At 41.8% G+C, this 23,060-nt stretch overlaps 1 protein-coding gene across 1 annotated transcript; it reads left to right on the forward strand.

Annotated features, from left to right (window-relative positions):
- Positions 1-1,147: 1,147 nt before the first annotated feature.
- LOC120041944 (cholinesterase-like) lies at positions 1,148-21,767 on the forward strand. Its single transcript, XM_038986818.1, has 8 exons — positions 1,148-1,457; positions 6,202-6,460; positions 6,556-6,688; positions 6,779-7,117; positions 7,244-7,554; positions 7,912-8,121; positions 10,471-10,628; positions 21,613-21,767. Exons 1-8 carry the CDS (start codon positions 1,148-1,150, stop codon positions 21,765-21,767), a joined length of 1,875 nt encoding a protein of 624 aa, XP_038842746.1.
- Positions 21,768-23,060: the final 1,293 nt, after the last annotated feature.

Here is a 23,060-nt window from a genome sequence, read left to right on the forward strand (position 1 = left end):
TCTTAGGCTTGTGTGCAGCTCTTCGGCCATGGAAACCCGTTTCATGAAGCTCCCGACGAAGAGATATTGTGCTGACCTTGCTTTCAGAGGCTGTTTGTAACTCGGTAGTGAGTGTTGCAACCGAGGACAGATGATTTTTATGCGCTACGATCTTAAGCACTCAGTGGTCCCATTCTGTGAGCTTGTGTGGCCTACCACTTCGTGGCTGAGCCGTTGTTGCTCCTAGATGTTTCCACTTCACAATAAAAGCACTTACAGTTGACGTGGGCAGCTCTAGTAGGGCAGAAATTTGACAAACTGACTTGTTGAAATTGTGGCATCCTATGGCGGTGCCACGTTGAAAGTCACTGAGCTTTTCAGTAAGGCCATTCTACTGCCAATGTTTGTCTACGGAGATTGCATATCTGTGAACTTGATTTTATACACCTGTCAGCAAAGGGTGGCTGAAATAGCCGAATCCACTAATTTGAAGGGGTGTCCACATACTTTTGTGTATGTATAGTGTATTTCCGCCATCTAGGTTGTGTTTTATTTAAAGTCTGTGAGGAGAGGTAGATGTGGTATAGATATATCATTCTACCTCTAAGGTCATGTTAGACTTCTGTGAAAATCTGTCTGGTCAGTGTAGACCTGATTAATCCTGGATTTATTCACTATCACAACAAGCAATCACCCTCTCTAATTTTAGACATGAATATGTTTCGCCCTTTCAGCTGAGTAATCTGTTGTAAGAGAAGAGGAAGGCAAATGTGGCGGGTGTGTGTGCACGGCTGTCTAGTGTTGAATGAGTCAGAGGGAGATATTTGATCGTCCCCCCCCTCTCACTGTGCACGCCCTCACACACTCTTATCCTGATATCAGCTGAATTCATGGTGTCATTAATAGCTGTCTGCCTCCCTCACTCCCTCCCTCCTTCTCTCTCCACTCCCTCTGCCCTAGTTGTTCTGTGCTTGTTGAAGCCGGTGACTATCTTTGGAAAATCTTGAATGCTTCAACAATCTAATGGATACGTAACTATCAATCATCTCCTGTTATTACTGAGTGATAGTGTGTGTATGGTGTATATTTCTGTTGTGACTGTGTATATTTCTGTTGACCTCCACATCCTTCTGTCTGTTTTCTCCTCTCCAGACCTGAACGTGTTACCATGGTGACCACTCACACACACATCACCCTGTCACTCCTGCTGTTCCACATTCTCCCGGCCACAACGACTCAGGTTGATGACCTCATCGATGACGTCATTGTTGCCACGGACCGTGGCAGAGTCCGGGGCACTCGGCTTCCCGTACCAGGTGGTGGATATGTCAGGGCATTCCTGGGAATTCCCTATGGGAACCCCCCCGTTGGGGAACTGCGTTTTCGCCCTCCTCAGCCTGCAGATGGGTGGACAGGGGTACTACACGCCACACACTACCCCAACTCCTGCCTCCAACCCCAGGATGCATTATTTCCTGGTAGGGATATGATTTCAAAACGATGACATAGGCCTGTATAGTAAACTGGCATAGATTACTACACCTACATGAATGTACAATATATGTTTGTGTGCCTTTAAACCTGTTGATGTTAGTGACAGGCTACAGTCATTGAGCACGGTTACACGCAATAATCCCATTATTGTGGATAATCATAATAATATAATAGTTAGATTAAAACATTTACATGGTTTTCAAGAAGAACGATCTCCCTAATAATCCTGTTGACATGGACACGTCTGAAATCAGGCTAGCTGATGGCATTCTGATAAATTCAGAAAATCGGCAGTCAAAAAAAACATTCTACCACAGCGAACGTGTTATTTTTGGGAAGCATGTTTGATTCTGAGTTCAGTCATATAAAATGTGTATGTGAAAACCACTTCTAAGACGCGTACATACAGTTGTTCCAAACTCTCTTCACTCGCGCTAAAGAGGGAGGCTCTCGGCTGGTGCTGGCACAGATCAAACACACCGCCGGAACGCCGAATAAGTTGTTTACACGTTCTAATAAGTCGAAGATCGCTGAGAAAACCAGGTGTTTTTATCAGCTTACTTACATTTTGACCTAATGCCGATTTAAGATAAACAGAGTAACGTGTTTACATGACTATTGCATAATCTGGCTACGGCCACAATCAGTTTAATATAAAATTATTACTATGCATGTTGTCGTGGATATTCTAAAATAAGGATCTGAGTCAAAGTCAAACCAAGATTATTTTTCTCTGAGCTCAGAGTGAATAACAGGGCGTTCTAATAGGGCAGTTCCACACAGTTCCACAAGGTTAGTCACATACTCAGGTATGTGGACACATACAATTGAAATGTTCCATTATACTTCTCCCTTTTTTTAATCCCTGAACAATTATTTAATACATTTTAAATGTAGCAAGCTTCTAAAGGAATAATATCCCATAGTCCACCAATTCCTCCTTGTGTCATCAGTTGTGAGACTGAGTTTAAAACCTCCAACCCCTCACAAATCATATACACTTCTAACTTGCCAGTTTATGCTAATGATTAGATACAATCATTTAACCTGTTGAGGACAGAGGGCGCTGTTTTCACTTTGGGGGAAAATCGTGCCCAATTTAAACGGCCTCGTACTCAATTCTTGCTCGTACAATATGCATATTATTATTACTATTGGATAGAAAACACTCTCTAGTTTCTAAAACCGTTTGAATTATATCTGTGAGTAAAACAGAACTCCTTTTGCAGCAAACTTCCTGACAGGAAGTGGAAAATCTGAAATCGATGCGCTGTTCTAGGGCCTGCCTATTAATGTCCTTGATATTTATTAGAATACATGCACTTCATACGTCTTCCACTAGATGTCGACAAGCAGTGAGAGAAGAAATTGAGTGTGTAACTTGATCTGGGGTCGAATAATAGCTCTCGGCATGACGTGTCACCAGTTTCCTGTTTTCTGGAGAGCGCGTGAAGGGACCTGGTATTGCCTTCTGTAAAGCTGTCATTATGGACGACTAATATCTCCGGCTTTGATTTTATTTGATACATGTGACAATATCATCGTAAAGTATGTTTTTTCAATATAGTTTTATTAGATTATTGAAATTTATTCGGGACGTTAGGCGTGTTGCGTTGTGTGCCTTTGTTCAGGAAGGAGAGCTTAGCGCCACTTTGCTAGCTTTCCGTGCTAATTGACTGGAGAAGAGGACGTTCTAAATCCAAACAACGATTGTTCCCGACAAAGGACCCCTTGTACAACATTCTGATGAAAGATCATCAAAAGTAGGACCCATTTTATGATGCTATTTCATATATCTGTCGAACATGTGAAATAGTCGTTTGCGCCCAGAGTTTGGGCACTCTCTCGCTATACCTAAGCTGGATATCGTAATGAAGTTATTTTTAGAATTCTAACACGGCGATTGCATTAAGAACTAGTGTATCTATCATTTCCTATACAACATGTATTTTCTAGTAACGTTTATGAATAGTTATTTGGTCAGAATAGTTGGAGTGTCATAAAAATATCCGCACATTCTGGGAAAAAGATGGTCCGTTAGCACAATGTATAACCACTGATTTCAGCTCTAAATATGCACATTTTCGAACAAAACATAAGTGTATGTATAACCTGATGTTATAGGACTGTCATCTGATGAAGGTTTATGAAGGTTAGTGAAAATTAATATCTTTTGCTGGTTTATTCCCTATCGCTAACGTGCCTATTGCTATTGCTAACGTGCCTTGATGAATGAATGCGGTAGTGTGGTAGGCTATTGTAGTAAGCTAATATAATGCTATATTGTGTTTTCGCTGTAAAACACTTAAAAAATCGGAAATATTGTCTGGATTCACAAGATGTTTGTCTTTCATTTGCTGTACACCATCGATTTTTCAGAAATGTTTTATGATGAGTATTTAGTTATTTGACGTTGGTGTCTGTAATTACTCTGGCTGCTTCGGTTCTATTTCTGACGGTAGCTGTGATGGTAGCTGCAATGTAAAACTGATTTATACCTCAAATATGCACATTTTTCGAACAAAACATAGATTTATTGTATAACATGTTATAAGACTGTCATCTGATGAAGTTGTTACTTGGTTAGTTTGTTTGGGTCTTGGTTAGTTAGGTTGGCTTTGTGCATGCTACCTGTGCTGTGAAAAATGTCTGTCCTTTTTTGTATTTGGTGGTGAGCTAACATAAATATATGTGGTGTTTTCGCTGTAAAACATTTTAAAAATCGGACATGTTGACTGGATTCACAAGATGTGTATCTTTCATTTGCTGTATTGGACTTGTTAATGTGTGAAAGTTAAATATTTCTAAAAAATATCTTTTGAAAATGTCCCATTTTCCCAAGCATATGAATCTCTCACCTGAGCCGCCTTTGTCCTTTACGGTGCATTATGTCTTGTCCATTCTACTAGCAGTACACCAACAGCATGAGAGAAGTTTGTGCGAAATCTCTCTTCATGCTCACTCCACGACGACTCATGTCGCACTCCTGAGAGAAAAGGCTTTTGAGAAAACGCAGTTGATAGCTTCAACTTGATGATGTGTACAGGTTGCTGGTTCGGACTCAGGTCTCACGGTAGAAGTTGTGAAGGATAGGGCCATAGTGAACACATTTTTATCCATTACTTCAGGCGGTTAGAGGGGGTGAAGTTCACACTGTTCCCAGCTGAATTATCCCTTCCATGAATCTAGATACCATCTGTGGTCACCTTCACCATAACCTTGAGAGAGGACAGAACAGAATAACAGTTTAGTGTAGAGCATTTCTGATTCAAGAAATCCAGACATGATTTACTGTATGACAAATGATAAATGATTCAACAATCTTAATACAGATTTCCAAGACAAATGTCAAAAGAATAACAACACACCATTAAAACCATTTTTGCAAATGTGCTTATACTCCTTAATCATACTGGCGACCTCACCGCAGAGTTACAGGGTCAGAGAGTTAGAGGGCTAATCCTTGGGAGAAATACCACCATCCAGCAGACACAATCTGATGAGATTTGTTATTGAAGCAAGACAAAAACAAAGAAAATTAAACAAAACAATGAAAACAAAACAAAATAACAACAGCAATACACATACATCACTCTAGGTGGGACAAACTTCAATCCAATTGAAGTAACTGTCAACTATTAGCAACATATATTTATTTTTATTTTTACAGGAAGGCATGTGAGGAAAAACCATTTGCATATTTAACAAAGCGCCCTAGGGGACTGGTAATTCCCCCTTTGGACACTACTCACATTGTGATTAATGCATCCCAAAAAAACATGTGAAATCAAAATAACAAATACAATTTGAATTACGACCTTTGAGAACTCCAGTTTAACCAATCTACATTGGATGTTCACTGTTTGCTTCACACTCATTTTATTGGTTATTAATCTTATCATTTACATTCTAAGAAATAGCAATCCTCAGAATCCACTATTCCTCCTGTCAAAAGGGTTAGTCATTCACCCTTATTCTCTCATACATGTTCAACACACCACATTTCAGTATTCAACTTTCACTTCTCTATTTTCACTACCCGTAGCTCTCAGGCTACATAGACATTTATTGTATGCCTATTTTCACTACCCGTAGCTCTCAGGCTATATAGACATTTATTGTATGCCTATTTTCACTACCCGTAGCTCTCAGGCTACATAGACATTTATCTTATGCCTACAAACAGTACTGTCAACGGGGCTCTCACTAGATCTGCCAAGTCCACTCTCTGAGATTTAGGATCCTTGTCACTACTTTTACTTTCACTACAAATTAATTTAAATTGACTTGCTGAAGTTTAGTGGGTTGTAAATTGACTTACTGAAATTCAGTGGCTTGTCGTGTTCAGATTCGTGAATGTGGTGAGTTCCCCCAGGCAGTCATCAGTGTAGGTCTAGTCAGGGCAGGTCCATGTCATCTTTGGTTGGACAGGAATTTTTGTCACGCAAACAGTGACACCGGTGTCTCCTTCGCATACCTTCACTGATGCTCTCCCCATACACAATCCCACATCCAAGTCCGTGACGCCATTTAAAATTGGTCCACAGGCATCACACTATGCGGTAGTGAATGCTACTTCTAGGAATGCACAATTCCTCTTTAATTAGCGCAAAGTGATTTACCCGCATCGACAATAAAAAATGTGCATTACAATGTAAACGTACTCAATGTTGTTTTGTAATCAAGTCATTATCTACAAGTACTTGACTCTGACTTCCTTACTCCCAGGGTTCCGTGGAGCTGAGATGTGGAACCCCAACACCAAGATGAGTGAAGACTGTCTCTACCTCAACATATGGACTCCTCCCCCTTTGTTTAAGACACACCCTAAACGTTACAAGAGCTCCTCCCCTGGTTCCTCATTGGCTCCTGTCATGGTGTGTATATACGGAGGCGGGTTCACTACAGGCACCGCCTCCCTAGACCTGTATGACGGACAATTCCTTAGCCAATCAGAAGGTGTCGTGGTGGTGTCTATGAACTACAGGTTGTCCTGGCACAATATAATTAAATTAAAGTACTTATTTGAGCTTCATGTTTTAAAAATACACCGATAATAACGTTTGTTTTGATTGGACACAGGCTCGGCCCATTGGGTTTCCTGTCTCTTCCTGAGAGCGAGGGTGTCCGTGGTAACGCTGGAATGCTGGACCAGCGCTTGGCTCTGTACTGGGTAGCCAATAACATTGCTGCCTTCGGTGGCGACCCTTCAAAGGTTACTCAGCTTTTTTTCTATTACTCTATTTATGTCGTGATTCTTTGTTTTACCATGTTTAGTTTTTCTCTGTTTTTATGTTGTTGTCAGGTGACGTTGTTTGGGGAAAGTGCTGGCTCTGCGTCTGTAGGTCTCCATCTCCTCTCCCCTGGCAGCCATGGTCTGTTCAACAGGGCAATACTACAGAGTGGTTCTCCTAACACTCCATGGGCTGTCATGACTCAACAGCAGGCCTGGAACAGGTCCCTGTCCCTGGGTAGGCTGCTGGGTTGTCCCCTGGCACCTCTGGCTGTCTTGGAGCAGTGTCTACAGAAAGCCCATCCAGAGGATATAATCAAGCAACAGTACAACGTCCTCTCTCTCCCCACACTCCTAGCATTACCATTTACCCCCTCTGTCGACCAAAACTTCCTACCAGACATGCCAGAGGTGTGTATAAATTTATGGTTGCTTGTTTTGGGCCCAAAGGCACTGAACAATGAAGCAGTTGAATCCTGTATATATTTCCAATGGCATAATGTCATAATGTCTAATCTTCTTTATTTGGTCGTATAGGTTCTGCTCCGGACGGGACACTTCCTGAAGACAGAGGTGCTGATTGGTTTGAACCAAGATGAGGGGACCTACTTCCTGGTTTACGGGGCGCCAGGATATGACATCACTAGCCAGAGCCTGATCAGCAGGGAGAACTTCCTGAAAGGGGTGGACCTAGTGTTGCCGGGTTTCAGTGATGTCGCAAGGGAGACAGCCATCTTCCAGTACACTGATTGGACGGATGAGAATAGTGGGATGAAGAATCGTGATTTGCTTGGGCGAATGTTGGGAGACCGTGATTTTAACTGCCCTGTGCTGGAGTTTGCCCAGAGGTAAGGACAACATATTAAAGAGTTCCACAAAGCTCTAATACAGGGCTGTCCAATCCTGTTCCTTGAGAGCTGCCCCTTTGTACATTTTTAATCCAACCCCAGTTGTAACTAACCTGCTTCAGTTCATCAACCAGGTAATTATTAGACTCAAGTGCATTAGATTAGGGTTGGCATGAAAACGTACAGGATGTTAACTCTCTAGGAACATGGTTGGAGAGCCCAGCTCTAATGTTTGCACAAATACTGCATGTACAGCAATGTATTAATTACATGCAATGTTGAGTTATGTAGTTAGTATCTGGCCCCTTCTGCTCAGTTTGTAATGAACTCACCAATCATTACCATACCTGCCCCCAGGTACACAGAACACGGGGGTAAGGCCCACCTCTTCCTGTTTGATCACCACTCCTCCACCAATCCCTGGCCAGCATGGATGGGCGTGATGCACGGCTATGAGATTGAGTTTGTCTTTGGAATGCCGCTGAACAGAACCCTGGGATACCTGGAGGAGGAAGTGGTCATGAGCAGGAGGATGATGAAGTACTGGGCAAACATGGCTAGGACCGGGTGAGATTTATTTTATCTTTATTTAACTAGGCAAGTCAGTTAACTTCTTGCCGCACAGATCCCTTTAGCGGGATCATTTTCGTAAACAACCGCTGAATTGCAGAGCGCCAAATTCAAAAATAATACAAATCCCTGTTCCGTTGCCTGCCCCTCCTCCCTTTAAAGGGGTATCAACCAGATTCCTTTTCTAATGGCTTCCTCAGGCTGTGACCAGGCTTTAGACATAGTTTCAAGCTTTTATTTTGAAAAATGAACAAAAATTTTCAAAACGCGTCAGGTGTCCTTTGATTAGTTCCTGCGCGCGAGAGATGTAGCTCGACATTTTCGTTCTCTGTAGTATTGAATAGGTTACCGTCCGGTTGAAATATTATCGATTATGTATGTTAAAAACAACCTGAGGATTGATTATAAAAAACGTTTGACATTTTTCTACGAACATTACGGATACTTTTTGGAATTTTCGTCTGCCTTTCAGGACCGGAACGAGCCTGTGGTTTTCTGAACATAACGCGCAACCCAAATGGCGTTTTTTTATCATAAAAGTAATATTTATCGAACAAAAATAACATTTATTGTGTAACTGGGAGTCTCGTGAGTGCAAACATCCGAAGATTATCAAAGGTAAGCGATACATTTTATTGCTTTTCTGACTTTCGTGACCATGCTAATTTGGGGCTAGCTGTTCTAGCATTGATTGATACACTCACAAAAGCTTGGATTTCTTTCTCTGTAAAGCATATTTTCAAGATCTGACACGATAGGTGGATTAACAACAAGCTAAGCTGTGTTTTGGTATATTTCACTTGTGATTGCATGATTATAAATATTTTTTGTAATATTTTGAGCCCTGCAATTCAGCGGTTGTTTAGGAAAATGATCCCGCTAAAGGGATCCGTAGCGCAGAGAAGTTAATGCAACCGCTGTGTCAGATTTTAAAAAAGCGTTACCGAAAAAGCACACCATGCAATAATCTGAGTCCAGCGCTCAGAGCCCAAACAAGCCATACAGATATCCGCCATGTTGTGGAGTCAACAATGTCAGAAATAGCATTATAAATATTCACTTACCTTTGATGATCTTCATCAGATTGCACTCCCAGGAATCACAGTTCCACAATAAATGTTTGATTTGTTCGATAAAGTCCATAATTTATGTCCAAATACCTCCTATTTGTTTGCGCTTTTAGTACACAATCCAAACTCATGACGCATGGGCAGGTCCAGGCGAAAGTTCAGACAAAAGTCATATTACAGTTCATAGAAACATGTCAAACGAAGTATAGAATCAATCTTTAGGATGTTTTTATCATAAATCTTCAATAATGTTCCAGAGAATTCCGGAGAATTCCTTTGTCTGTAGAATTGCAATGGAATGCAAGCAACATCTCACATGGACGCGCTTGACCAGCTCATGCCACTCTGGCAGACCTCTGACTCATTCAGCTCCCATTCCCCCCTCCTTCACAGTAGAAGCATTAAACAAGGTTCTACAGACTGTTGACATCTAGTGGAAGCCTTAGGAAGTGCAATATGACCCCATGTCCACTGTATCTTGGATAGGCAAAGAGTTGAAAAACTACAAACCTCAGATTTCCCACTTCCTGGTTGGATTTTTTCTCAGGTTTTTGCCTGCCATATGAGTTCTGTTATACTCACATACATCATTCAAACAGTTGTAAAAACGTCAGAGTGTTTTCTATCCAAATCTACTAATTATATGCATATTCTAGCTTTTAGGACTGAGTAGCAGGCAGTTTACTCTGGGCACCTTTTTATCCAAGCTACTCAATACTGCCCCCCTGTCCCAAAGAAGTGAATCACCTTTGGCAGTGATTACAGCCTCAAGTCTTCTTGGGTATTACGCTACAAGCTTGACACACTTGTATTTGGGCAGTGTCTCCCATTCTCTGCAGATCCTCTCAATCTCTGTCAGGTTAGATGGGGAGCGTCACTGCACAGCTATTTTCAGGTCTCTCCAGAGATGTTCGATCGGGTTCAAGTCCGGGCTCTGGCAGGACCACTCAAGGTCATTCAGAGATTTGTTCCGAAGCCACTTCTGCGTTGTCTTGGCTGTGTGCTTAGGGTTTATACATTTGCAAACATTTCTAAAAATCAGTTTTTCTTTTGTCATTGATGAGTATTTTATTTTATTTGATCCATTTTAGAATTAGGCTGTAACGTAACAAAGTGTGGAAAAAGTAAAGGGGTCTGAATACTTTCTGAATGCACTGTACATACATCCTAACATACAAACATTATAATAGAAAAACGATATGAGGTTTAAGTCAGTGTAAAATTACGCTCATGGTTTACTTACATAATTGGTTGGTTGTTGTGTTTTCCCTGGCAGGAACCCAAGCATAGAGGAAGGGGATTGGACACTTTTCACCGTGGACCAACAGGAATATATCACCCTAAACTCATCCCCTCCACACACACAAAAGAGGCTTGCAGCTCATCAATGCCAGTTCTGGAACAACTTCCTCCCCAAACTGCAGGACGTCACTGGTGAGAACACAAGCAGGCACAAACATGTGCAAGTGTGACGGCCGTGTCAGGCCGCATCTCAAAAATATCCTTTCTTCTATTGCACATTAACCTTGCACATAGCGGTCCAAGGATTGAGTGACGCTGCATCAGGTCCCTCCAGGGGCCTCTGGTGCCTAAACTAGCCTGTGGAGGTGCACCATGGCTGGGTTGGCCCAGGCTCAAGCTCCCCCTCTTCTTCAAAAATGCTGGAGGCCTGAGTGCAAGTCGGTTCAGTCTCCATTTCACAGAGCTCCAACTGTGGAGGGTGAATAACACTCTCTCTCCACTGCACTTCATTTATTAGACACACACATCGGGCTCATTATACAAACAGAATCCGTGGCCTCCCCGGTTTGAAACTCATGATGTGGGTGTGCATGTGTATGAGGTGCAACCCATGGGGGAATTTTCAGCTCAAGATAATTTTGTCATTAAACTACTTGGTCAAAGATAACTCATCGGAATTGTTTTATTTAGGAAGCCTTTTAGATTCACTTGCATTATTTCATTGTTTAGGCTTTTTGAAAGACTACAGTATTGTGTAGATATGAGGTTGATTTCTAAATGGAAGGCATTTGCAGTGAGGCAGAGTTTTCTAAATGTGTGTTTGTTTGGTGAGTTCAATGCAAAATACCATTTACTTTTAGTTGGTTAGGTTTTCTTTCAACCTGAGAGATAAAAGCTGATAGCTTAACATTGTTTTGGAGTTGTGTGTGTGGGTGTGTTTTGTGGTTTGTCTCTGCACAACACAAAGCTGACAAACACACAAACACACATTGAGAAACAAAGATATGTATAGATCCCTTTTACAAGGTTGAGGACTCCTGTCTGGTGTGTGTGTGTATTTGATTGGAGCAGGACATTGGAGACCCCGGCCTTTGTGATTTGGGAAAGCGTGATTGATTTTGACGCTGAGATGGAGTCTAATTCCTGTGCACAGAATCCACTGTTTGTTTCGCTTCGTTGCACAGAATGGCACAAAAAACACGTTTTCTCTGTCTTAATTTGTTGCACACACACACACACACACACACACACACACACACACACACACACACACACACACACACACACACACACACACACACACACACACACACACAGGTACACACACACACACACACACACACACACACACACACACACACACAGACACAGACACACACACACACACACACACACACACACACAGACACACACACACACACACACACACACACACACACACACACACACACACACACACACACCTCCTGATGTTCAGAGGTGGTTGATGCCAGCACAGTGTTGTTGCCATTGTCATTTGCAGTGTTATTTATGGTTGGCTTTGTCCTAAGTCTATTAGATGGGGGTGAGCATTGCATTCAAAAGATATAGCAAAGCATGAACAAAGTGGAACAGAGTGAACAATGTGAATGACAAAGAACTTAGGAAATGATCGCATATTGGGAAAAGCAAGAATCAAATATTTTTGTAAAGGTCAAAGGCAAAAACACCAATTTGGCATTAATACGTGTTTTATTGGAATAATGTGTATGGAGTCGATGCCTAATCATTAACTTTCCTCATTAGCTGTCCCTTTACTAACAAAAAATATTCTCCCAACTCTCGCTCTCTCGCTTGCTCTCTCGGTCTCCCTCTCACTCTTTCTCTCTCTAGGTTGCTAGGTGATGAGTGTTCTTTAGGTCTGGTAACGTGACATGGTGAGTGTTCTTTAGGTCTGGTAATGTGACATGGTGAGTGTTCTTTAGGTCTAGTAATGTGACATGGTGAGTGTTCTTTAGGTCTGGTAACGTGACAAGGTGAGTGTTCTTTAGGTCTGGTAATGTGACATGGTGAGTGTTCTTTAGGTCTGGTAATGTGACATGGTGAGTGTTCTTTAGGTCTGGTAATGTGACATGGTGAGTGTTCTTTAGGTCTGGTAACGTGACATGGTGAGTGTTCTTTAGGTCTGGTAATGTGACACGGTGAGTGTTCTTTAGGTCTGGTAACGTGACAAGGTGAGTGTTCTTTAGGTCTGGTTACATGACATGGTGAGTGTTCTTTAGGTCTGGTAACGTGACACGGTGAGTGTTCTTTAGGTCTGGTTACGTGACATGGTGAGTGTTCTTTAGGTCTGGTTACATGACATGGTGAGTGTTCTTTAGGTCTGGTAACGTGACACGGTGAGTGTTCTTTAGGTCTGGTAACGTGACATGGTGAGTGTTCTTTAGGTCTGGTTACATGACATGGTGAGTGTTCTTTAGGTCTTGTAACGTGACATGGTGAGTGTTCTTTAGGTCTGGTAATGTGACATGGTGAGTGTTCTTTAGGTCTAGTAATGTGACATGGTGAGTGTTCTTTAGGTCTGGTAACGTGACAAGGTGAGTGTTCTTTAGGTCTGGTAATGTGACATGGTGAGTGTTCTTTAGGTCTGGTAATGTGACATGGTGAGTGTTCTTTAGGTCTGGTAATGTGACATGGTGAGTGTTCTTTAGGTCTGGTAACGTGACATGGTGAGTGTTCTTTAGGTCTGGTAATGTGACACGGTGAGTGTTCTTTAGGTCTGGTAACGTGACAAGGTGAGTGTTCTTTAGGTCTGGTTACATGACAGTGTTCTTTAGGTCTGGTAACGTGACACGGTGAGTGTTCTTTAGGTCTGGTTACGTGACATGGTGAGTGTTCTTTAGGTCTGGTTACATGACATGGTGAGTGTTCTTTAGGTCTGGTAACGTGACACGGTGAGTGTTCTTTAGGTCTGGTAACGTGACATGGTGAGTGTTCTTTAGGTCTGGTTACATGACATGGTGAGTGTTCTTTAGGTCTTGTAACGTGACATGGTGAGTGTTCTTTAGGTCTGGTTACATGACATGGTGAGTGTTCTTTAGGTCTAGTAACGTGTCATGGTGAGTGTTCTTTAGGTCTGGTAATGTGACATGGTGAGTGTTCTTTAGGTCTGGTAATGTAACATGGTGAGTGTTCTTTAGGTCTGGTAACGTGACATGGTGAGTGTTCTTTAGGTCTGGTAACGTGACATGGTGAGTGTTCTTTAGGTCTGGTTACATGACATGGTGAGTGTTCTTTAGGTCTAGTAACGTGTCATGGTGAGTGTTCTTTAGGTCTGGTAATGTGACATGGTGAGTGTTCTTTAGGTCTGGTAACGTGACATGGTGAGTGTTCTTTAGGTCTGGTAACGTGACATGGTGAGTGTTCTTTAGGTCTTGTAACGTGACATGGTGAGTGTTCTTTAGGTCTAGTAACGTGTCATGGTGAGTGTTCTTTAGGTCTGGTAACGTGACATGGTGAGTGTTCTTTAGGTCTGGTAATGTGACATGGTGAGTGTTCTTTAGGTCTGGTAACGTGACATGGTGAGTGTTCTTTAGGTCTGGTAACGTGACATGGTGAGTGTTCTTTAGGTCTGGTAACGTGACATGGTGAGTGTTCTTTAGGTCTTGTAACGTGACATGGTGAGTGTTCTTTAGGTCTTGTAACGTGACATGGTGAGTGTTCTTTAGGTCTGGTAACGTGTCATGGTGAGTGTTCTTTAGGTCTGGTAACGTGACATGGTGAGTGTTCTTTAGGTCTAGTAACGTGTCATGGTGAGTGTTCTTTAGGTCTGGTAACGTGACATGGTGAGTGTTCTTTAGGTCTGGTAACGTGACATGGTGAGTGTTCTTTAGGTCTTGTAACGTGACATGGTGAGTGTTCTTTAGGTCTGGTAACGTGTCATGGTGAGTGTTCTTTAGGTCTGGTAATGTGACATGGTGAGTGTTCTTTAGGTCTGGTAATGTGACATGGTGAGTGTTCTTTAGGTCTTGTAACGTGACATGGTGAGTGTTCTTTAGGTCTGGTAACGTGACATGGTGAGTGTTCTTTAGGTCTGGTAACGTGACATGGTGAGTGTTCTTTAGGTCTGGTAATGTGACATGGTGAGTGTTCTTTAGGTCTGGTAATGTGACATGGTGAGTGTTCTTTAGGTCTTGTAACGTGACATGGTGAGTGTTCTTTAGGTCTGGTAATGTGACATGGTGAGTGTTCTTTAGGTCTGATAATGTGACATGGTGAGTGTTCTTTAGGTCTTGTAACGTGACATGGTGAGTGTTCTTTAGGTCTGGTAATGTGACATGGTGAGTGTTCTTTAGGTCTTGTAACGTGACATGGTGAGTGTTCTTTAGGTCTGATAATGTGACATGGTGAGTGTTCTTTAGGTCTTGTAACGTGACATGGTGAGTGTTCTTTAGGTCTGGTTACATGACATGGTGAGTGTTCTTTAGGTCTGATAATGTGACATGGTGAGTCTTCTTTAGGTCTGATAATGTGACATGGTGAGTGTTCTTTAGGTCTTGTAACGTGACATGGTGAGTGTTCTTTAGGTCTGATAATGTGACATGGTGAGTGTTCTTTAGGTCTTGTAACGTGACATGGTGAGTGTTCTTTAGGTCTTGTAACGTGACATGGTGAGTGTTCTTTAGGTCTTGTAACGTGACATGGTGAGTGTTCTTTAGGTCTGGTAATGTGACATGGTGAGTGTTCTTTAGGTCTTGTAACGTGACATGGTGAGTGTTCTTTAGGTCTGGTTACATGACATGGTGAGTGTTCTTTAGGTCTGGTTACATGACATGGTGAGTGTTCTTTAGGTCTGGTTACATGACATGGTGAGTGTTCTTTAGGTCTGGTTACATGACATGGTGAGTGTTCTTTAGGTCTAGTAACGTGACAAGGTGAGTGTTCTTTAGGTCTGATAATGTGACATGGTGAGTGTTCTTTAACTTCTTATGGCTGCAGCCCGACACCGGTACACTTATGACAACAGCCAGCTCAAAGTGCAGGGCGCGAAATTCAAAATATATATTTTTAAAATATTTAACTTTCATACAAGTCCAATACAGCATATGAAAGGTACACATCTTGTGAATCCAGCCAACATGTCCGATTTTTAAAATGTTTTACAGGGAAGACACAATATGTAAATCTATTAGCTAACCACGTTAGCAAAAGACACCACTTTTTTTACTCCATCAGTTTTTTACTCCATCAGTAGCTATCACAAATTCGACCAAATAAAGATATAAATAGCCACTAACCAAGAAACAACTTCATCAGATGACAGTCTGGTAACATATTTATTGTATAGCATATGTTTTGTTAGAAAAATGTGCATATTTCAGGTATAAATCATAGTTTACATTGCAGCTACAGTCAGAAATTGCACCGAAAGCAGCCATAATAATTACAGGCACCAACGTCAAATACCTAATTACTCATCATAAAACATTTATGAAAAATACATAGTGTACAGCAATTGAAAGACAGGCATCTTGTGATTCCAGACAATATTTCCGATTTATCAAGTGTTTTACAGCGAAATCACAATATAGCGTTATATTAGCGTAGCCACAATAGCCAAAAACACAAGCAATTTCCCAGTAGCAAAAGTAAGCGATCGTAACAAACAGGCAAAAGATATATAATTTTTGACTAACCTTGATTTTCTTCCTCAGATGACAGTCCTATAACATCAGGTTATACATACACTTATGTTTTGTTTCAAAATGTGCATATTTAGAGCTGAAATCAATGGTTACACATTGTGCTAACTTAGCTACTTTTTCCCACTACGTCCGGATTTTTCCTGACACTTTTTCTGACACACATATTCTGACCAAATAGCTATTCATAAACATAACTAAAAAATACATGTTGTATAGGAAATGATAGATCCATTAGTTCTTAATGAAATCGCAGTGTTAGAATTCTAAAAATAACTTCATTACGATATGCAGCTTCGGTATAGCTAGAGTACCCAAAACGTTGGACGCCCACGACTAGTACACAGTTCGACAGATATATGAAATAGCATCATAAAATGTTTCTTACTGTTGCTGATCTTTCATCAGAATGTTGGACAAGGTGTCCTTTGTCCAGAACAGTCGTTGTTTGGAATTAGAACGGACTCTTTCCCTCTTGAATTAGCACGCGCACTAGCCAAGTGACACGGATCTCTCCAACGTCAACAAAGTCAGAGAACGGAACACGGCAAAACTCCCGAAAAATGTTCAATAATCTGATGAAACTATATTGAAAAAACATTGTCTCACTCAGTAACTTTCCATACACCTAGTTTTTATCCGCCCTCCATTGACCCCAACATCTACAGTTGAAGTCGGAAGTTTACATACACTTAGGTTGGAGTCATTAAAACTTGTTTTTCAACCACTCCACAAATTTCTTGTTAGCAAACTATAGTTTTGGCAAGTCGGTTAGGATATCTACTTTGTGCATGACACAAGTAATTTTTCCAACAATTGTTTACAGACAGATTTTTTCACTTATAATTCACTATCACAATTCCAGTGGGTCAGAAGTTTACATACGCTAAGTTGACTGTGCCTTTAAACAGCTTGGAAAATTCCAGGAAATGATGTCATGGCTTTAGAAGCTTCTGATAGGCTAATTGACATCATTCGACTCAATTGGAGGTGTACCTGTGGATGTATTTCAAGGCCTACCTTCAAACTCAGTGCCTCTTTGGGGAAATCAAAAGAAATCAGCCAAGATGTTGTTGACCTCCACAAGTCTGGTTCATCCTTGGGAGCAATTTCCAAAATGCCTGAAAGTACCACGTTCATCCGTACAAACAATATAAGTACAAGTATAAACACCATGAGACCACACAGCTGTCATACCGCTCAAGAAGGAGACGCGTTCTGTCTCCTAGAGATTAACATATTTTTGTGCGAAAAGTGCAATCAATCCCAGAACAACAGCAAAGGACCTTGTGAAGATGCTGGAGGAAACAGGTACAAAAGTATATATATCCACAGTGAACCTAGACCTTTGTCGACATAACCTGAAAGGCCGCTCAGCAAGGAAGAAGCCACTGCTCCAAAACCGCCATATAATAGCCAGACTACGGTTTGCAACTGCACGTGGGAACAAAGATCGTACTTTTTGGAGAACTGTCCTCTGGTCTGATGAAACAAAAATAGAACTGTTTGGTCATAATGACCATCATTTTGTTAGGAGGAAAAAGTGGGATGCTTGCAAGCCGAAGAACACCATCCCAACCGTGTAGCACGGGGGTGGCAGCATTCTGTTGTGGGGGTGCTTTGCTGCAGGAGGAACTGGTGCACTTCACAAAATAGATGGCTTCATGAGGGAGGAAAATTATGTGGATATATTGAAGCAACATCTCAAGACATCAGTCAGGAAGTTAAAGCTTGGTCGCAAATGGGTCTTCCAAATCAACAATGACCCCAAGCATACTTCCAAAGTTGTTGCAAAATGGCTTAACTTCTTTTTTATCTTTATTTAACTAGGCAAGTCAGTTAACTTCTTCTGGCTGCAAGCCCGAAGCCGGGCACAATATGACAACAGCCACTTCAAGTGCAGGGTGCGAAATTCAAAATATATTTTTTAGAAATATTTTACTTTCACACATTAACAAGTCCAATACAGCATATGAAAGATAAACATCTTGTGAATCCAGCCAACATGTCCGATTTTTAAAATGTTTTACAGCGAAACACCACATATATTTATGTTAGCTCACCACCAAATACAAAAAAGGACAGACATTTTTCACAGCACAGGTAGCATGCACAAAGCCAACCTAACTAACCAAGAACCAACCAAACTAACCAAGAAACAACTTCATCAGATGACAGTCTTATAACATGTCATACAATAAATCTATGTTTTGTTCGAAAAATGTGCATATTTGAGGTATAAATCAGTTTTACATTGTAGCTACCATCACAGCTACCGTCACAAATAGGACCGAAGCAGCCAGAGTAATTACAGACACCAACGTCAAATACCTAAATACTCATCATAAAACATTTCTGAAAAATCGATGGTGTATAGCAAATTAAAGACAAACATCTTGTGAATCCAGCCAATATTTCCGATTTTTTAAGTGTTTTACAGCGAAAACACAATATAGCATTATATTAGCTTACTACAATAACCTACCACACTACCGCATTCATTCATCAAGGCACGTTAGCGATAGCAATAGGCACGTTAGCGATAGCGAATAAACCAGCAAAAGATATATCATTTTTGACTAACCTTGATAAGCTTCATCAGATGACAGTCCTATAACATCAGGTTATACATACACTTATGTTTTGTTCGAAAATGTGCATATTTAGAGCTGAAATCAGTGGTTATACATTGTGCTAACGTAGCATCTTTTTCCCAGAATGTGCGGATATTTTTATGGCACTCAACTATTCTGACCAAATAACTATACATAAACGTTACTAAAAAAAACATGTTGTATAGGAAATGATAGATACACTAGTTCTTAATGCAATCGCCGTGTTAGAATTCTAAAAATAACTTAATTACGACATCCAGCTTAGGTATAGCGAGAGAGTACCCAAAATCTGGGCGCAAACGACTATTTCACATGTTCGACAGATATATGAAATAGCATCATAAAATGGTTCCTACTTTTGATGATCTTTCATCAGAATGTTGTACAAGGGGTCCTTTGTCGGGAACAATCGATGTTTGGATTTAGAATGTCCTCTTCTCCAGTCAATTAGCACGGAAAGCCAGCAAAGTGGCGCGAAGCTCTCCTTCCTGAACAAAGGCACACAACGCAACACGCCTAACGTCCCGAAAGAATTTCAATAATCTAATAAAACTATATTGAAAAAACATACTTTACGATGATATTGTCACGTGTCAAATAAATTCAAAGCCGGAGATATTAGTCGTCTATAATGACAGCTTATCAGAAGGCAAAACCAGGTCCCTTCACGCGCTCTCCAGAAAACAGGAAACTGGTGACACGTCATGCCGAGAGCTTTTATTCGACCCCAGATCAAGTTATACACTCCATTTATTTTCTCACTGCCTGTCGACATCTAGTGGAAGACGTATGAAGTGCATGTATTCTAATAAATGTCAAGGACATTTATAGGCAGGCCCTAGAACAGAGCATCGATTTCAGATTTTCCACTTCCTGTCAGAAATTCGCCACTGGCGCCCTGTGCTCTTCACAGATGAAAGCAGGTTCACACTGAGCACATGAGCACATGTGACAGACGTGACAGAGTCTGGAGACGCCGTGGAGAACGTTCTGCTTCCTGCAACATCCTCCAGCATGACCGGTTTGGCGGTGGGTCAGTCATGGTGTGGGGTGGCATTTCTTTGTGGGGCCGCACAGCCCTCCATGTGCTCGCCAGAGGTAGCCTGACTGCCATTAGGTACCGAGATGAGATCCTCAGAGCCCTTGTGAGACCATATGCTGACACATGCACATTTGTGGCCTGCTGGAGGTCATTTTGCAGGGCTCTGGCAGTGCTCCTCCTTGCACAAAGGCGGAGGTAGCGGTCCTGCTGCTGGTTTGTTGCCCTCCTACGGCCTCCTCCACGTCTCCTGATGTACCGGCCTGTCTCCTGGTAGCGTCTCCATGCTCTGGACCCTACGCTGACAGACACAGCAAACCTTCTTGCCACAGCTCGCATTGATGTGCCATCCTGGATGAGCTGCACTACCTGAGCCACTTGTGTGGGTTGTAGACTCCGTCTCATGCTACCACTAGAGTGAAAGCACCGCCAGCATTCAAAAGTGACCAAAACTTCAGCCAGGAAGCATAGGAACTGAGAAGTGGTCTGTGGTCACCACCTGCAGAATCACTCCTTTATTGGGGGTGTCTTGCTAATTGCCTATAATTTCCACCTTTTGTCTAGTCCATTTGCACAACAGCATGTGAAATGTATTGTCAATCAGTGTTGCTTCCTAAGTGGACAGTTTGATTTCACAGAAGTGTGATTGACTTGGAGTTACATTGTGTTGTTTAAGTGTTCCCTTTATTTTTTTGAGCAGTGTAGTTATAAACATACTAAAACATGCTCAAATTAGTTAGTCATTTTCTAACATTTCCTCATCTGGAGCTAATTCTACAACATAGAAAATAATAAAAATAAAGAAAAACCGTTGAATGAGTAGTTGTGTCCAAACTTTTGACTGGTACTATATATGTTGGGGTGATTTTAAGGAATACAACACATGTTCAGTATGGGACCAGTCTGTTCTCATGCCAGTAGAATCACATGGGACCAGTCTGTTCTCATGGCAGTAGAATCACATGGGACCAGTCTGTTCTCATGGCAGTAGAATCACATGGGACCAGTCTGTTCTCATTGCAGTAGAATCACATGGGACCAGTCTGTTCTCATGCCAGTAGAATCACATGGGACCAGTCTGTTCCCTTGGCAGTAGAATCACATGGGACCAGTCTATTCTCATCCCTGTAGAATCATATGGGACCAGTCTGTTCTCATCCCTGTAGAATCACATGGGATCAGCTATAGCTAAAGTATAGAGGGATCGTAGGAGTAGATTTCTGAAAGGGAAGTTTGATTTTGAGGATGAGTTGAATGTCAAGTCTCATTTCTAACTCGGATTCTGAGATGTTCAGTTATGCTGAGTTGGAAAGTGTTTGAATGTAGGAAACACTTAACTTTACAGCCCCTTCTCAGGCAATCTAAATCATGCTCACCTCTCTGTCTCTCTCTCCTTCACCCTTCCCTCTTTCTCCCCTGTCTCTCTGTCCTTCGCCCTTCCCTCCTTCTCCCTCCGTCTCTCTCTGTCCTTCGCCCTTCCCTCCTTCTCCCTCTGTCTCTCTCTCCTTCGACCCTTCCCTCCTTCTCCCTATGTCTCTCTGTCCTTCGCCCTTCCCTCCTTCTCCCTCTGTCTCTCTCTCCTTCGCCCTTCCCTCCTTCTCCCTCTGTCTCTCTGTCCTTCGCCCTTCCCTCCTTCTCCCTCTGTCTCTCTGTCCTTCGCCCTTCCCTCCTTCTCCCTCTGTCTCTCTGTCCTTCGCCCTTCCCTCCTTCTCCCTCTGTCTCTCTGTCCTTCGCCTTTCCCTCCTTCTCCCTCTGTCTCTCTCTCCTTCGCCTTTCCCTCCTTCTCCCTCTGTCTCTCTGTCCTTCGCCCTTCCCCCCTTCTCCCTATGTCTCTATGTCAGTGAGCGTAGATGAGTTAGAACAGCAGTGGAGGAATCACTTCCATCGTTGGATGTCGTACATGTTGGAGTGGAAGAATTACTACTCTGACCACAGCATGAGCAGCCCAGAGGGTCAGAAGCAGCAGGACTGTGACCAGAGGCCCTTGGAGCCCTAGACATTTGACTGGACCCCTCAACCCATCAAGACTAACTTAAAAATTATACTTTGCTTTTCAACAAGACAATACATTGTGTCGGTAAAGAAAAGTTCACAACCATCATTTGTTTCTGTATGTAATGCCAGGCCTTTTCACTGATCACTGCTATATCTGTTTGTACTGCTATATCTGTTTGTTCTTGTCCTTTCAATTGGACCTGTGTCTTGCTTTGTGTATCTGACGATGTTATGTTTCTGTGTGTTTGGTGGGGTAAAGTAATGGGTGACATGATTCTGTGTGTTTGGTGGGGTAAAGTAATGGGTGACATGATTCTGTGTGTTTGGTGGGGTAAAGTAATGGGTGACATGATTATGTGTGTTTGGTGGGGTAAAGTAATGGGTGACATGATTCTGTGTGTTTGGTGGGGTAAAGTAATGGGTGACATGATTCTGTGTGTTTGGTGGGGTAAAGTAACATGAGAGATGATTGGTGGGGTAAAGTAACAGGAGAGATGTTTGGTGGGGTAAAGTAACAGGAGAGATGTTTGGTGGGGTAAAGTAACAGGAGAGATGTTTGGTGGGGTAAAGTAACAGGAGAGATGTTTGGTGGGGTAAAGTAACAGGAGAGATGTTTGGTGGGGTAAAGTAACAGGAGAGATGTTTGGTGGGGTAAAGTAACAGGAGAGATGTTTGGTGGGGTAAAGTAACAGGAGAGATGTTTGGTGGGGTAAAGTAACAGGAGAGATGTTTGGTGGGGTAAAGTAACAGGAGAGATGTTTGGTGGGGTAAAGTAACAGGAGAGATGTTTGGTGGGGTAAAGTAACAGGAGAGATGTTTGGTGGGGTAAAGTAACAGGAGATTAATCAGAGTAACAATGCAAAGGTCACATAGTGTTGACTTAAAGAAAATCAATAGGAAATAAACTATTCTGATTGGATTATCTTTTATATGACAAATTATAATCCTTTGATGCAAGATTCATTTGTGTTCATTTATTTGTGTGTGTGTGTGTGTATGTATGTGTGAGTCTTTGTCCGTGTGTACCTTATATGTTCACTGTTTATTTACTGTGTCTGTGTGTGTATTCATGTCGATTTAATAAACAAATAAATTCTTCATACAGAACTATGCATTCTATTTGGTGGGGATAACGCTGACTGCTCTGAGTAGGACATTCATTGATCTATTCATCTCTTTTACTTGTTATATATGTATTTTTCTGTGACAGATGATCTGAGATCCTTAAATGCCGTAGCCTATTATTTGGGCCATAACCAGTTTGAATTGTTCCTCAAAAACCTACACACGCACG

Source organism: Salvelinus namaycush, unplaced genomic scaffold (genome assembly GCF_016432855.1).
Source record: "Salvelinus namaycush isolate Seneca unplaced genomic scaffold, SaNama_1.0 Scaffold585, whole genome shotgun sequence".
Classification (NCBI taxonomy): Eukaryota; Metazoa; Chordata; class Actinopteri; order Salmoniformes; family Salmonidae; genus Salvelinus; species Salvelinus namaycush.

Excerpts from the sequence above, each read along its gene's own strand:
- LOC120041944 (XM_038986818.1), top strand. The coding sequence starts at position 1,148 with ATGGTGACCACTCACACACACATCACCCTGTCACTCCTGCTGTTCCAC. Across the intron at positions 8,122-10,470 it reads GCAAACATGGCTAGGACCGG|GAACCCAAGCATAGAGGAAG; the intron begins GTGAGATTTATT and ends TTTCCCTGGCAG. Across the intron at positions 10,629-21,612 it reads CAAACTGCAGGACGTCACTG|TGAGCGTAGATGAGTTAGAA; the intron begins GTGAGAACACAA and ends TCTCTATGTCAG.